The sequence below is a fragment of the Haliotis cracherodii genome, unplaced genomic scaffold (assembly GCF_022045235.1).
Source record: "Haliotis cracherodii isolate W230 unplaced genomic scaffold, xgHalCrac1.p SCAF_34, whole genome shotgun sequence".
Classification (NCBI taxonomy): domain Eukaryota; kingdom Metazoa; phylum Mollusca; class Gastropoda; order Lepetellida; family Haliotidae; genus Haliotis; species Haliotis cracherodii.
The window spans coordinates 433,877-450,819 of record NW_027266291.1 but is presented as its reverse complement, the minus strand read 5'-3'; the positions used below and the strand labels follow the sequence as shown (position 1 = coordinate 450,819).

Genomic DNA, 16,943 nt, shown 5'->3' with positions numbered 1-16,943 from the left:
TAGATTTATGCATAAAAATTCAGAGTGACAAAAAAAACTCTCCACAAGACTCATGCCAAGAATGATGACTTCAACTATCAAATTGTCAACTTTCCCTTCATGTTGAACAATATTCCAGCAGCACCAAACTTTTGGTGTCGCCATTGCACAGTACAATCAAGCATGCTCTTTCATTGAAGATTAAAAAAAGCGTCACACAACTCTTGCTAATAAGTAAATTGATCAAGGTTACAACATTCAGAGCCTCAGGAGAGCTTTCAAACTGTTTTATGCTTTACATGTGGAGAACATTTCCAGATTTGACGCATCATGGACTAAAATGATGTCAGATTCTATTACCTATTTTTACTCATTCCATATGTTCTCGTGTTTTTTCAGGTGTACATTTGACTTGCCTGTGCATGTGTTTGTGATCGGGGCAAAATATGCTCAATATTTGGCATTCAACTGGTATTATCATCATTTCATAGTGATTCCTTTACACATGCTCATTATATACTGGAATCGTACAACTGACAATCTTATGAATATTTTCATTACTGAACAACAAAAGTTCCTGTGACATTGAATAAGATTTAATGCAAAGTTATGATTTTTACCAAATCTGAAACAATTTCGGTTGGCAACATATAAATGACTCCTCTAAGTGTTCAAATGGTTTAATTTGCCATACTGACTTCAGAAAATGCGTGATTTCATAAAGAACCATGAACATGCCAAAATGTCAATTTGCAAGTCAATAGCGTGTGTGTCCTACTCTGGTTGCGCTGCAAGCAACACATCTCCGTCTCATGGAATGGATCAGACGTCTCACAAAGTTCTGTGGGATATCTGTCCATATCTGCTGGAGCATGTTTCGAAGTTCCTGAAGTGTCTGTGGTGAGAGATCAAGGGAACGAGCCGGCCATCGGACGACATTCACGTTATTTTGTTGAAGAGAATCCTGAACAAGTCGAGCAATAAGAGGCCGGGCGTTGTCATGTTGAAAGGTAATGCCTGGGCCATGACGACGCAAAAACGGTAGAACAACAGGGCCGATGATCTCGTCGCGGTAGCGCTGTCCATTAAGATTTCCCTCTACCACTATCAAACGGGTCCCCTGTTTGGCTGTAATCCCACCCCATACCATAACGCTGCCGCCCACGAACCAATCTTCTTCCATGACACAATTATTGACGTTACAGTCACTTCGACGTCGGTACACTCGAATCCGTCCGTCCCTGTGGCTGAGGTGAAAACGAGACTCGTCAGTGAATAGAACTTGTCCCCACTGCATGGCCGTCCAGCGTAGACGCTGTCTGCACCACTGTAGACGTGCTTGACGGTGGTTTCCTATCAAAATGGGACGTCTGGCGACAATCCCTGTACATCTGAGGCGACGACGTACGGTTTGTGAAGATATTCGTCGAAGGCTTCTTGCAGTCACTGTTGGTGGCTGGAATCGATTTCGTAGGTGTGTTGTTCGAATCCAGTTGTCTTGTCGATTATTGGTTACGCGTGGCCTGCCACTCCGAGGATGGTCTCTGCTGTATTCGTCTGTTGCCAACGTTGCCATAAACACCAAGTTGTGTTTCTGTGGACGTTAAATTGTCTTGCAACATCACGTTGACTCGATCCTGCTTCAAGCATACCAGTGGCTCGCTGACGCGTGGCATTTCGTTATGTTGAATAATTGCGTAACTCTGTTGTTTTTCTGAGCGGTTGTTGTCAGCACTATGCTAAACAATGCATTTGGAATCCCGTTAACGTCCCTATTTTTATACCCATTCTTGGGTATTGAAATGATTGTGGCTTGCATAAAAGTCAACTTTTGCATGGAATGCATGCTTTTCTGTAGCAGCTGCATTTTTGTGACTTGATTCCATTCATGTTCTACAATACTGAAAACCAAACTTTTACTTGTTTGAAAAATGCACTAAAATATTGGTGTCACAGGAACGTTTGTTGTTGAGTATATATTCTCATGGTCACCAGGTTAGTCTTCAGGAACCCATGTTTGCCGTAAAAAGCGACTATGCTTGAAATATTAGGCGGCTAACATGATCGGGTGGTCAGGCTTGCTGACTTGGTAGATGCATCTCATGGTATCCCATTAGTGTGGATTGATGCTCATGATGTCAGTAACTGGATTGTGTGGTCCAAAATTGATTATTTACTGACCGCCATCATATAGCAAGAATATTGCTGAGTGAAGCGTTAAATGACAAACAAACAAATTCTCATGTTACTTCAACAAAGAAACCCAGTCAACTATTAACCAATCTGTGACTTAATATGGGAGGATAGAATTTTTAGCCAACTTATCTGCATGTACCATTAAACAGACGTTGAAGTTTATACCTGAAGGCCATCTTGTGACACTACTTCAGACAAGCTTACAATGCACTGATTATCAAGAACCATGCTGAGTCACAATTCTCTATTACTTGTAGACACGGAAAAGGTTTACAATGCTTGCAGAAACAAGGCCACCACATATATATTCATATCAGTTTATTTTTAGATCCACATATGCATCAAACATTAATCAGTGTAGAAAGTAGGCTATCAGTACAACTACTTCATCAGTAAAATCTGGATATCAGACAGCATTTCATTTCTTGCTCTAAAGCAAAAACATAATTTTGACAAAAAAGTGACATACATTTCAGACTAAAGAAGTGGCTGTGTGGCTGCATAATTTTAGAAAATCATGCTGCCTTAAAATCAATATTCCCCAAAACCTCATTTCCATGGTTGCAGATATTTTTCTCATGTTTGTGAAAGCTTGTACAAACAAAACATGGGACATTGACATTGCTATATTCTTTAAAAGTACTTGGTAACAATATTATTCACTTAACAGAAGTGTATGCTATCACAAATGTACAAAAGTACTACCTAATTTGTAAGAGAAAACAGTGAAAGTTAGTAATCTAAGTATGATATCATATTATTTAAGACTCACTCACTCTTGCAATTAATCAATACACACAAAGTATGGAGTCTAGTTGTGAACAGATGATGTGTCACTGAAAGTAAGCCACTAAACATGTAAGACTAGCCCTCCTTGTAACTGTGTCGTCAGTAAGGCAGGAACACGTCCACAGTCACAGGCACATTTTGGGGTTGCAGGTTGTAACCCATTTATGTCTTTACACTCACATCAGCATGATCAGTGCCACATTTCACTAAGTTGTGAAGCTACAAAACATACTCCTGGATCTCAAGCTCTCCAATAATGCCACTGCACTGTACTTCACATGGATATGTAGTCCAGTTTCAAATGTCAGCTAAGACAAATAATTATTTTCTGCATACATTAAATAACAAACATGAAACAAGAAATTTCATGAACATTTCTTTTTCTGTCAAAACGAATTCCACATGGCATAATGTAAAGCATCACATACGCAACACTAAGTGGCCTTTTGTGCCAGTGAGGATTGTTCTTTCCGGTCACTACATTATTTTTACTTGTTTCACAAACCATAAACTCTTACATTTGATGCCTTTTGCTAAACTAAATCTCAATATTTCAGTCCCCAGCATCTTAGAAAAAGGTTCAGAAACTAAGCATTTCTGTATTACATAGATGCAGACCCATCACATCCTTTCCCCATGATGCACTGAGCACACTTGACTCTACATACAGCCATGATCATTCACAATAACAACTTCCTTATCTCGGACTTTTGAGAAGATGTTTTAAGTTTTCATGGAATTTCATTTTATTTTCATATTATTAATAAAAGAACAAATGCCAACAATTGGAAGAAACTATGCTGTCATAATTAAGAACAAACATGCATGTCAAACTGTAATTTCATCAGAGAAAATATATTTGCAGAGGCCATAATGTACTTGGGGATAACTTAAGGCTTCTGTTGAGTGTGAGTGAGTGAGTTTGGTTTTACGTCGCTTTTAGCAATATTCCAGCAATATCACGGCGGGGGACACCAGAAATGGGCTTCACACATTGTACCCATGTCGGGAATCGAACCCAGATCTTCGGCCTGACAAGCGAACGCTTTAACCACTAGGCTACCCGACCGCCCCTGGCTTCTGTTGAAGTTATTCCAAATAACTAAACTACTAAGCATATATGATGTGCCCCAAATAAAACTATCAATACATACCTAGAGTTAAACTTTTTAAATCTGAGGTGGCCTAATTAGCAGGAACAAACATTCCAAGTTTCAGTTTCAAGGGTCCTGAAGTTTTTGAGAAGGTGAAGTTTCCATGTGCCAGTGCTACCAACGGTTGCCAGACAACTAGACCATAGCAGATGCTCTTACAGTCGGATGAGCTAAGAAGTTTACACCTTAGGAGTACAAGTTTTATACAGTGAAAAAGAAGCCTTGATAACTAATTGCCTGAGAACCAATTATGTCTTTGATCCAGCCTAGAAGGAAAGAAGATTCTCTGCTGGTTGGGCTGGTTGGATCTCAACATGAGGCAGGGCTGACTATACCACAGCATGTCAGATAACACACATATCATTCACTCCTATGTTAGAAATCAACAATGACATATATACAATAGGTTTCACAGCATGCATAGATTAAAATTACACTTGCTATGTGCAAATGAGAACAAAAAGCTAGGTGTTTTGATCAACCTCAAACTTCTTTGATTGATAAGCATTTGCTAAGTGCAATACAAATGGAAGTAGAAACATTAGACAATGTACATATTCTACATATAATTATGATAAATTCAGTAAAATACAGGTGGCTATCACAAGGTTTGAAAGACGTGAAAATGAATTAAATTATACATGTATGAACAATATGAATCTTTGCTGTTATTCTGCTTAATAGGCCTTATTCACAAAGAGCAAGCATGATTATCAACATTGGTTTTGATACCTTCACTTCAAAATGTCTGCAAGGAAAGATATACATTTAGGTTTCCGAAAGTTTAAATGATAGAGATCTGTCCTCAGTCTTGTAGGAAGTTGCTGGTATTAAATGGTTTGCAAGCATCTTTACTTTCAGGCAAGTTAATATTTATATTAATTAATCCTTACTGTTTCTGCTTACAGTTAAATGACAATTCCCTTGGCTAATGTTTAATGAATATCCTGACTAGAGCATATCAATTGTTACCATGCCAACCAGTTCACAGTACCAGACAGCAATGCTCATGACAAGAACACCAGTGTGTGGTCATAGACTATGTGATCAGCTTCAAGGATGAGAGAGTCGGTGATATTCCCGCATCAGCAATTTCCCGTCTGGGTCTACCCTCGGTATGTTGTCAGTTTTTTTTCCTCCTCATCAGACTCAGACAAGAATAATTACATCAGAAGAAGGGGTCCAAAACAGTGCTGTACGTCCATGGTCTGAGCAATAAGTTAAATAGCAAAACCACTGTATCTAGTAAACTGAACACCATTCTTTCATTTCTTGAGGTCTCCTATCTGCTCATATAATAGTATTGGTCACTATATGGCTGAAATATTGCTGATGTGACGTTAAACTTTAACTCACTCACTATAATAGTATTGATTAATCTTAATTAATTACTATTTAAAATATGTTGCAAATCCTTGAACCAAACAGGACAAATCAAACAGAATTCACTAACATAAAAGTATAGAATAACATAACTTCACTTGAACATAACTATACCTATCGGTATTCAGTATAGCATAACATGACTTATTACAGAAAATGACAGCATTTCATTGAGAAACCCCAGGAACATCAACTTTCACTATCAGTAGCTTACATCAACAACTGACTCTTATGTCTATCATCGCCCTTGTGGGTCAAAAGGTCATTATGATACTTTCAAACTTTATGCAGCTGAAAGAAAATTGAAAATATGCGCATAAAAGGAATACCTGCCATTTTCATTGGCAATCGAAAGAAGGCATGCACAATTTGGAAGGTGCATGCTCACTACATTGAAAGTATACGGCGAGAGACCATCACAATTTTCAATTATGCTGTGTGGTGATACAGAACAACACTTATATACTTGGTAAATACAACTTGGAACTATTCTGGCCATGATCACGGCTGACTGATATCCCCCGGTAATATGACAGGCTATTTTGTGTAGCATCCATGCACTGTGTTCATCACTGGCCCATGTTTGACTTTTCTCTACAAAAATAAGGTAGTCATCACAGACTTGATAGACATTTTGAATCTATATACATGTAAAATTACAACTCAGGAAGAGTGGGTGAGATGTTCTTAATGCTGTTTGGAACAGTAATCCCAATACGTCACCCCATTTCAGCTGAACCACCTGCACAAAACCCACCAGCACATTCAGCACAGAGAAACATTTGTACAATATGTAGTTGTGTTCTGAGATATAAAAATAGATATTATTTCAAAGGTTTAAGACACACATCAAACTTCAAATCAGTCCTCTTTTGTCCTGCATTCCATGGCCAGGGGATAATCACAGTCTTACAAGACAACAGAGCTGGTGACCGGCATGCAGGAGTAGATTATACCAGTACTCCGGTGAGCCATGCCATACTTCATCAAACATCATTTCTTATTATAGATGCCCCACAAGTGGAATCAACAAATATCTCCCCAAGTTTTTGCATAAAATGTATGATACTTGTATCATTCAACAACATAATTTGTCAAGTGTTAACGTGTAAAATTGGAGACTCCCATGATCCCATTATGCAACAGCAATTGTTCTTCACTTCACATATTTCCAAGTCCAGTCATTAACAATTCTTGGAAATGTTTAATCACTCATCACAAATAAAAGCACTTGTAACTGCCCTGTCCCTTTGGTCATTTATGTCATCCTTTGCTTTTATAAGCAATACAAACAACTGGAACTTATACAACTTTCTGTCCTCAGATGACAAGTCTTCGATTGGCTGTGTGAATATGTAGCATGAAGCCTACAAATGACAAGTTTAGTTCTGAACAATCTTTCTGTTCATTTGTATAAAGACCAATCTAATTCCTAAATAGCTTTTTCTGTTCAGAAGTTCTTGTAGATAAATCCGCAGAATGTCCGACACATTCAAAGGATCAAAACAACCTGAAGGAATAATCAATTCATTTCTCCAGTACATACGCTCACTTGAGTCCCGTGGTAATGTTACAACATCACTGTCACAGATTCTCCCTGCACTTCCTGCAATCAACTTGTGCACCAATGTGCCATCACGTTTACAACTCGGCTTAACATACACATTTGTCTCCAATGTTAGTATGATGGCTACTGAGTACAATGTCCTAACACCATCTTCCAGACACATACAGCTGGCCTTGTTCCAGTCAACTGTCACTCAAGACACTAATGACCAGTTACACATCTCTGGCTGACAGGTCCACTGGGCATAGAATCTTTGCCGAAAGCAGTGCATCCTCGTACCATCAATATATATGCTCTTCACCAAACTGTTACTCCTTGTACTCTGGTCCACTCATTTGCATAATTACATATTATGCTTCATCAAATTTGGCTAGAGTTGACTCTAGCTTCTGTGTTATCTGAAAATGAATAGACAAATGTGTCACATGAGGTGTTCAATGCCACATTGAACTGTGTTATATTATATCACTGTGTGTCAGCTGGCAGGAGAGCCTGAAGAGATGCAGATCTGACGGTCCACAAGGATAGGGACAAATCTGGATCCTAAACCACTGACAAGTCAGCAGACACTGACAGCTGAGGGGTCAGCAGTGCAGCAGCTCTTTACAACACTAGGCCACTCATGCATGTTTCACGTATACATCCATCCATCACAAAATAGTTGATGTAGTTACAACAATAATTGTGGTGGGATACAAAGGCATAACTTTGCAACAAGTTATCACTGGAGTATTTATAGGACACATCCTCATCTTATCTCATTATTATTACAAAATGTATACAATATGAAGACATTGAGTTACCGTTTTAAAGAATTTGATTTGTTCCTGCAGAAAGCTCTTGGTCATTTTCTTGTAGTCATTGACCCTTTCCTTCTGGAAGTGGTTCATCTCGGCCAATGTCCCATAGGAGATGATGTCCGACTTCTGCATGACCTCCTGCACTTCTTTATCTGTCATCTTCCCCTCATCTTGCAGCTTCTGACACTCCTTTGCCTTCCCAATAGCTCCCTAGTGGAAGAAAATACACAAAATAAAACAAACGTAGGGTCTAACACCAGTATCAGAGACAAGTAAGCTCTGCAAATGCACTACAAGAGTCATGTCACAGCTGCCTGTAGTGGGCAATATTAGTAATACAGTCATACCACAGCTGTCTGTAGTGGGCAATATTAGTAATACAGTCATACCACAGCTGCCTGTAGTGGGCAATATTAGTAATACAGTCATACCACAGCTGCCTGTTGTGGGCAATATTAGTAATTGTCATACCACAGCTGCCTGTAGTGGGCAATATCAGTAATACACTCATACCACAGCTGCCTGTACTTGGCAATATTAGTAATACAGTCATACCACATCTGCCTGTAGTGGGCAATATTAGTAATACAGTCATACCATATCTGTCTGTAGTGGGCAATATTAGTAATACAGTCATACCACAGCTGCCTGTTGTGGGCAATATTAGTAATACAGTCATACCACAGCTGCCTGTACTGGGCAATCAATAATACAGTCATACCATTGCTGTCTGAAGTTGGCAATATTAGTAATACAGTCATACCACAGCTGTCTGTACTGGGCAATATTAGTAATACAGTCATACCACAGCTGCCTGTAGTGGGCAATATCAGTAACACAGTCATACCATAGCTGTCTGTACTGGGCAATATTAGTAATACAGTCATACTATAGCTGTCTGTACTGGGCAATATCAGTAATACAGTCATACCAAGGCTGTCTGTACTGGGCAATATTAGTAATACAGTCATACTATTGCTGTCTGTACTGGGAAATATTAGTAATACAGTCATACTATAGCTGTCTGTACTGGGCATTATTAGTAATACAGTCATACCATAGCTGTCTGTACTGGGCAATATTAGTAATACAGTCATACCACAGCTGCCTGTACTGGGCAATATTAGTAATACAGTCATACCATTGCTGTCTGAAGTTGGCAATATTAGTAATACAGTCATACCACAGCTGTCTGTAGTGGGCAATATTAGTAATACAGTCATACCACAGCTGCCTGTAGTGGGCAATATCAGTAACACAGTCATACCATAGCTGTCTGTACTGGGCAATATTAGTAATACAGTCATACCATTGCTGTCTGTAGTGGGCAATATTAGTAATACAGTCATACTATAGCTGTCTGTACTGGGCAATATTAGTAATACAGTCATACTATAGCTGTCTGTACTGGGCATTATTAGTAATACAGTCATACCATAGCTGTCTGTACTGGGCAATATTAGTAATACAGTCATACTATAGCTGTCTGTACTGGGCAATATCAGTAATACAGTCATACCAAAGCTGTCTGAAGTGGGCAATATTAGTAATAGTCATACCATAGCTGTCTGTAGTGGGCAATATCAGTAATACAGTCATACCATAGCTGAATGAAGTTGATGATTTCAGTCATTTCACTGCTACCTGTAGCAATATGTATTATACAATATCACATCACCTAATCACTTTGTTCTGTAGTAGGCAATATCACAGATATTCGTATATCATAGTCATATTTCAGCTCTTTTGTCTGTCTGCTGTTTATGCTGCATGTATGATAGAGGTCTGTAAATAATTGAGTATGGACCCGGCAATCCAGGCATTGATATGATGAACAACAATTCAGGCCATCGGGGTATGGTGACCAGCTATCAACCGATTCACCAGCCTGATTTTCTGATTCATTCGGTTGCCTCGTATGACCAGCATTAGCTGCTTTGGACCAATTCTCACCCGTGGGGTTCATACCTGTAGAAGTAATTGACAATGATATAACCATGTTTTACAAAGCCCTGCTAGCTACCTCACAGTAACCTTGAGCTCGGACATATTTTTACCAAAACCTTTTTAAAGGCTTATCCCAATCTCGGGAAGGAACATTTCAAATTTGAAGATAAATGTATTAATACCTTTTGGGAAAGGGAATTAAGAAACATTTTTGTGAGTTGTTTTTCCTATCTGGCTCCCATTACCTATAATATATCATGTCAATAATCTTTTAGCTTTCACATTTTCAGGGTCATGTGTTGTTGTTTAATGCCGCACTCAGCAATATTCCAGCTATATGACGGCGGTCTGTAAATAATTGAGTCTGGACCAGACAATCCAGTGATTGACATCATGAGCATCGGTCTATGCAATTGGGATAGGACGACATGCAACAACCAAGTCAGTGAGCCTGACAACCTGATCCTGTTAGTCACCTCTTACGACAAGCATAGCTTGCTGAAGACCTATCTAACCCCAATCTTCATCGGTATCAGGGCTACTAAATATATACCATTTGCAAAAGACATGACTAATACATGTATTGTCCACTACAGGCAGTGAGTGTTGAGTGTAGGCAATACAAAAGAGCACCTGGTACAAGCTTCCCACATAACATCCTTGTGGGGAACTGACCATAGGCCTTGGCATTGATGATCTGGACAAGCCAATCACCTCTAAATGACCAGTTAATTAATTATGTGCCTGAACAATTTTCATTTTGGAAATCGATATCAGTTTTTGTTCACATTTTCTTTCTCTCAATAAATGATTAACATAACAATCCTCTGCAGGTCACCTATTCTGAAGGGGAAAAGAGGTAAAAAGTGTGAGTGGGCCTGAACTAGCTACAACAGATACCATTGTCAGGCTGAGAGAGGTTGAATAGCGTACCACTAATACTGACCTCATGAACTTTGACGACATCAGGGTACACATGGAGAATACCCTTGTACTCCCCCACAGACTCAAACAGTGGCCAGGTATCATTAGATGGCTGAAAGGGGAAACTTGCATATACTAATACATAGATTTTAGTAGAGATTTCTTATGATTATTGGAATGATTTTTGATGCTTTATATCTTAAACAAATGTTAAAGCTTCAGAAAATATGCATTGGTATACAAAATGATTTACATAAACATACTTTCGACCTCTGCAGGCTAAAGTACATGCTACACTACCTTGTCTAACACAAAGGTCAGTTCACAATCTCAGTAGAACAACACAACAATGGCGACACTGACAGGGCACATAAATGTGCTGGTTCTCATCACACACATTCCTCAAAATCACGTTGAACTATAGATAATAAATAGTGCCATTGTACTGTAGTTCACCTCAAAATGTTATCAGAGATGTCACTTTTAACAAAAGTTGATGTCTGGTTTGATATTCAAAAATGTGTTTAAACCTTAAACTCTTAATGATTTGAACAAAATATTACGTCATCAAAAGGAGAAACTTAGTAAAATCTAAATATTTTTTACATTTGTATACTTATCCTGCATTACTCCGTATTGCATTTACTGCTGTCTTTGACAGAGTGACGAACTGTGTGAGATCCAGCTGCTGAAGAAAGTTGTCCCAACCAGCTCAGGAGGCAGCGCCCTCTCACAGTCGGCACGTGACCCGGAAGTCATGACGTCACACAAAAACACATAACTGCTTTAAACATAACATCTGAAACTTCGTGGGGAGGTAGCGTAGCGAAAGGGAGGGCACTTAGACTTCGTAATGCAGGATAAGTATACAAATGTAAAAAATATTTAGATTTTACTAAATTTTTTAACTTATCCTGCATTACTCCGTATTGCATCTTTATCAGACGGCATGGCCGGTGGGCATACCTGCAGATGTGAACCATATTAAACCCTCGTCAAGGTCCGATGAATCCGCACCGCATACAAGTGATGACCGGAACATCTACGACCATTCCTGTCTTCAGGAAACAAGAGTCGATGCAAAAACGAAACGCCCGAATAGGTAACCGAAATACAATGAGGCGTGTTGCCAAAATATATAACTTACCGAAGAGCGAAAGCGAAACGCAGTAGAGCCCTCTAATCTGAGGCGATAAACACCAGAGAGATTGACGGGCCCCGCTCGGGGAATCGAAGAATCAGCGGCGGCGGCGGCAAAATCTACGACCAATCCCAAGAGCGAATGCGAAACGCAGGATAGCCCTCTAGGCTGGAGGCAAGGAACACCGGTGAGGTCGACGGGCACCGCTCAGGTATCAGAGAAGCAGCGGCGTTGGCGTCGGCGTCCACATCTACTACCATTCCTGTCGTCAGGAAACGAGAGTTGATGCAAAAAGTAAAACCCGGATAGGTGACAGCAATAGAATGAGTCGGGTAACCCAAAACTAAAACTGACCTAAGAGCGAATGCGGAACGCAAGAGATCCGTCTCGTCTGGGGTGATAAACACCAGAGAGGTCGACGGGCCCCGCTCAGGGTATCGGAGAATCAGTGGCGTCGGAGATAGATGACCTGTTGGGCTACAACCAGGGACCAAAACTGTGAACGCCGGCGACAACTTTCAAGGCTACATCACGGAAGTAGTGGTTGGTGAAGGCGGTGTCCGATCGCCACGAACAGGCTTCCCTGAACGACTGGATGGAACAGTATACCTTGAAGAACCAGTGTAAATACGATCGCCCTGATCTCATTTTATTTCAGGTGATAGCCTTTGGGGGGAGGGTCCAATCCGGCGGCTCGTAAGCTTTAAGGATGACCGTCCGGAGCCACAGGGAAAAGTATTCCGGCTGACCAACGACTGCGACGAAGGGGAGACCGGCAGAAAAAGGTGTTTCCTAGACTTGCGGCAGTCTTTAGATCGTAGAATAACCTTCAGTGCCCTTACTGGGCATAATGACGCTCATCCTCATCCTCGGCACCCACACTGGACGAGGGGGGAGGGGACAAGGAATGATCTATCAGGCTGTCCTGGGAGTTGAGTCTTTACGCTGACGTCCCAGTACGGTCCATGATGAACGGCGCCCTGGGTACCGCATTCGAACCGGGCACGGGAGACGTCGAGGGCGTGCTGTACATGGACTCGAGCGGCAGTAGTCAAAACCAGTAGAAACACCCGTCTTCTACTTAAGGTCGTAGAAGGAAGACGAGGGGAGTGGTTCGAAGGGCGTTGAAGACCACCTTCAGATCCAACGCAGGCGGTCCGAACTTGGCCTTCAGGTCTTCAAGACTGAACGAGCGCAGCCAGGCCCGTAGGTCGGGAATTTTCGTCTTTCTCCGATCGTCCGGGATGGCCAGAACGGAGTAGATGGCGACCAGGTGTGTGGGGGTGGTAAGCCCTTCAACCGACGGGTGCTACGCAAGTACAGAAGGAACTGATCCAGGATCTGCGGTGACGCTGTCATCGGATCCTGGTGTTTGTCAGAACAAAATGCCTGGAACAAGCATCATTTATCAGCAAACAGTCCCCCTGTAGATGGACGGTGGGCTGAAGCAATAGCCTTGGTCGCTCTAGCCGAATAGCCCTTGGCTTTCTGCAGGTGTGTCAGGCGTGCAGCCGATAACATGCGGGTATGAGGGTGTGGCAACAGACCGTGTGGATGGAGCAGAAGGTTGGACCACACCGGAAGTTCCAGGGGTTGTCTCTGGGTATGTTTCGGAGGTCGATAACCCAACTTCTGGCTGACCAATAAGGCGAGACCAAAGTCAATGGCAGGGGTCGAGTGGCCTGGATCTCTGAAGAACCATGGGAGGGAGAACCGGAGTCGGAAAAGCGTACACGCGTAATCCTTCTCAGGAACGATGGAAGGCTTCGACTGCCACAGCGGTCGTATCCGGCACAGGTGGAATGGAAGACGACAGCTGGCCACATTCAGATATGAGGCAAACAGATCTAGGGTTGGGGTGTCGACCGTTTGACATATTCTGGCCCGAGGCGCCGGAGAGCGTGAGGCGTCGGAGAGCTTGAGGCGCCTGGAACGCCGAAGATGGTGATTCTCGGGGGCGCCGGTCGAGTTTGTAGCGCCGGGAGAGGGGCGAGTACTCTGGGTCCGCAAACACCACACTACGGTGACGTCGGCAGTGGACACGATCAACAGGGCGTGACCGAGAAAGCACTGTCAGCAAGCGACGTCCTGGATAAGCCTTTATCTCGAGGCTGTTGCTGTGCCAATGGTGTTGATCTCTGGATCACAGGTGGTCACAATGTGGGCTGGTGTGGGCCACTAGCCACTGACAAGGTGGCAGGGGAGGTAGTCAGCAACAGGGGTCTGCGATTGCGTACCGTCGGTACGATTCCGAAAAAGGTGTGATCGCCTGCGAGCCAACCTCAAGTAGACGAAGTAAACCAGCTTCACAATCGACCGCCGGGGCATCGACGTAACCGAGTAGTAGGAAGTCGAGGCAATATGGCCATTGCACGAAGTAATTAGATCGTTTTCATCCCTGAAGCGGCGTATAAGTACTCCTGTTCTTATATCGAGGTGACGATGGAGGACGACAACACGATACGAGGCAGGTATGCAACAGGGGTCAGTGGGACAGCCGAGGGACTTTAAGTATCAAATCGACACTGTGTCCGGTAGTCAAGGCGGAAGATAGGAAGGTGTCGTAGTCGAAAAGATCAAACCGGACGAAGGAAGGCGATCTTTTCCATCCCTTGAACGCCTATAGGCGCTATCGTTCTTACAGCGAAGGGTTGATGAAACAAGGTTCCTCGTGACAGCCGTGTTGGTAGAGGAGGTCTATTGTTTCCAACATCCGTGCATGGATGGACTGCGACAGGCGCCTGGTTGAGTGGTAGCACCAAGCGTACAGGTAGACATGGAAACCAATCTGTAGAAATACATGGCACCCCTTGCCATGGTAAGTTGACCTAATTCCGGTCGGAGTTGTTGACAGTCCGAGTACTTGACACGTGACATGTAAATCACACTGCGCAGTAGCCGAGAAAACCGCCTTGGAGTCGGAACTGAGGTGCAAACTCCACACACAGACAATCCTCAATGAACTGCGTGAGAGACGATCAAGTGGTGTACCCGAGTTTTGCGATAAAACACGGAACCCCATGGGCGTCGTGGAAAACCCGGTGAGCGCCGAGGAAGAGTCTCTTTCAGGAACGCTGGCGCTAGGGTAGGGTAGAACAGCGTTGGTGTCGGCGATGTCGACGAAGTAAACTCTTTGTAAGTGGATGTCGTCGTCGAATCTGATACAGACGCTGTTCACATGACGCTCTGTTTCGATGGAAACCCGCAGGTCATCTCTCCGGAATCATAGCGCTTTAAACGACGGGATTATGGATAACGTCTCAGTGGGCAAGTTGAATCAGACCAACTGTCTATTGGTTGAAAAGATTCCACCCAGGAACGAAGTAGAACGATAGTCACGATCCCGAAGACCGACGGGAGAGTAGCGACAGGAGCGGCGACAGTTGTTTCACCATGCTTCTCCGTGTGACGAGTTATGAGACGGCAGCAAGAGAAGAGGGCAGCAAGAGAAGAGGGCAGTGGCGCCGGGGAGGCGATTGCCGATGGTGCCCCTTAAGCCGCAGTAGAAGATCGGATAGTCGGCTCGTTGATCTGAGCTTGATAAAGCTTGTTGATCTGGGCGCCGGAGGTCATCTTAGGCGCCGGATATATCATAGGCGCTTCTTCCGTAACTCTTGAGGCGCCGGAGTAGTCAGAGGCGCCAGAGACATTAGAGGCGTCGAGGATCATGAGATCAAAGACCTTAGAGGCGCCGGGAGCGCCGAAGACATCAGAGGATGCGGAGGCGCCGGAGCGCGGAGACATCAGAGGCGCCGGGAATGCACGAGGCGCCGAGACATCAGAGGCGCCGGGAGCGCCGGGACATCAGAGGCGCCGAGACATCGGAGGCGCCGGGAGCGCCGAGACATCAGAGGCGCCGGGAGCGCACGAGGCGCCGAGACATCGGAGGCGCCGGGAGCGCCGGAGGCGCCGAGACATCAGAGGCGCCGGAGGCGCCGGGAGCGCACGAGGCGCCGGGAGCGCACGAGGCGCGGAGACATCGGGAGCGCCGGGAGCGCATGAGGCGCCGAGACATCAGAGGCACCGGGAGCGCACGAGGCGCCGAGACATCAGAGGCGCCGGGAGCGCACGAGGCGCCGAGACATCGGAGGCGCCGGGAGCGCCGGGACATCAGAGGCGCCGGGAGCGCACGAGGCGCCGAGACATCGGAGGCGCCGGGAGCGCCGGGACATCGGAGGCGCCGGGAGCGCCGGGACATCGGAGGCGCCGGGAGCGCCGGGACATCAGAGGCGCCGGAGGCGCCGGGGGCGCCGGGGGCGCCGGAGACATCAGCGTTGATGTGGTGGTGTTGGAGACCGTGAACGGTCGTATGTCGTGCCAGGGGAGGCAGACTCTACGTTGGGAGCGCTGGAGCCGCCGGTGGAGTAGGAGACCGTGAACGGTCGTATGTCGTGCCATGGGAGGCAGACTCTACGTTGGGAGCCGCCGTTGGTGCTGGGAGCACTGCGAAGCTCCGCTGAGCGCTGCTGCCGTCAACGTAGGTGGGGGTCGACGAGCACGTTGAGCGAGGTGTGTCCTGGATACTCGCATGAGCTGAAGGATCACAGCGACGAATGACTGCAACATCGGCACTGCCTTGTGAAAGTACAGGGCGTCTTTCAATCACGGCAGAAAGGGGCGGCCCCGACCAGATTTGTTCCCGCGGCAACAAGTGCAGCGAGGCAGAAAATCTGGAATTTAAGCAAAACATAACTATGTGGCAAAGCCACAAAGTGCGGGAAGCATAATGTGATTCAGAAACTTTGTATTTCAATGAAGTATATGAGATCAAACAATGACGCTAAAAGGTAGCGAAAACGCATAGCTTTAAGCAAACACATAACCATGTGGCCAATCACAAAGTATGGGAAGCATAATGTGATTCAGAAACTTTGTATTTCAATGAAGTTTATGAGATCAAACAATGACGCTAAAAGGTAGCGAAAAAGCATAGCTTTAAGCAAACACATAACCATGTGCAAACACGTAACCATGTGGCAAAACCACAGAGTACGGGAGACATAATGTAACTCAAAAACTTCGTATTATATTGAAGTTTATGAGAAGAAACAATTACGCTGAGA

At 44.1% G+C, this 16,943-nt stretch overlaps 1 protein-coding gene across 5 annotated transcripts in view; it reads right to left on the bottom strand.

Moving 5' to 3' along the window:
- Positions 1-2,487: 2,487 nt before the first annotated feature.
- Positions 2,488-16,943, bottom strand: part of LOC139477708 (sorting nexin lst-4-like) — a 63,686-nt gene continuing 49,230 nt past the window's right edge. For all 5 annotated transcript variants that reach the window (XM_071260095.1, XM_071260091.1, XM_071260094.1 and 2 more), the window contains 3 exons: positions 10,762-10,851; positions 7,872-8,078; positions 2,488-7,466 (listed from right to left, as the gene is read on the bottom strand). In XM_071260095.1, the coding sequence (XP_071116196.1) occupies positions 7,419-7,466; positions 7,872-8,078; positions 10,762-10,851 (345 nt within the window). In that variant the 3' untranslated portion in view covers positions 2,488-7,418. The remainder of the gene's footprint in view (positions 7,467-7,871; positions 8,079-10,761; positions 10,852-16,943) is intronic.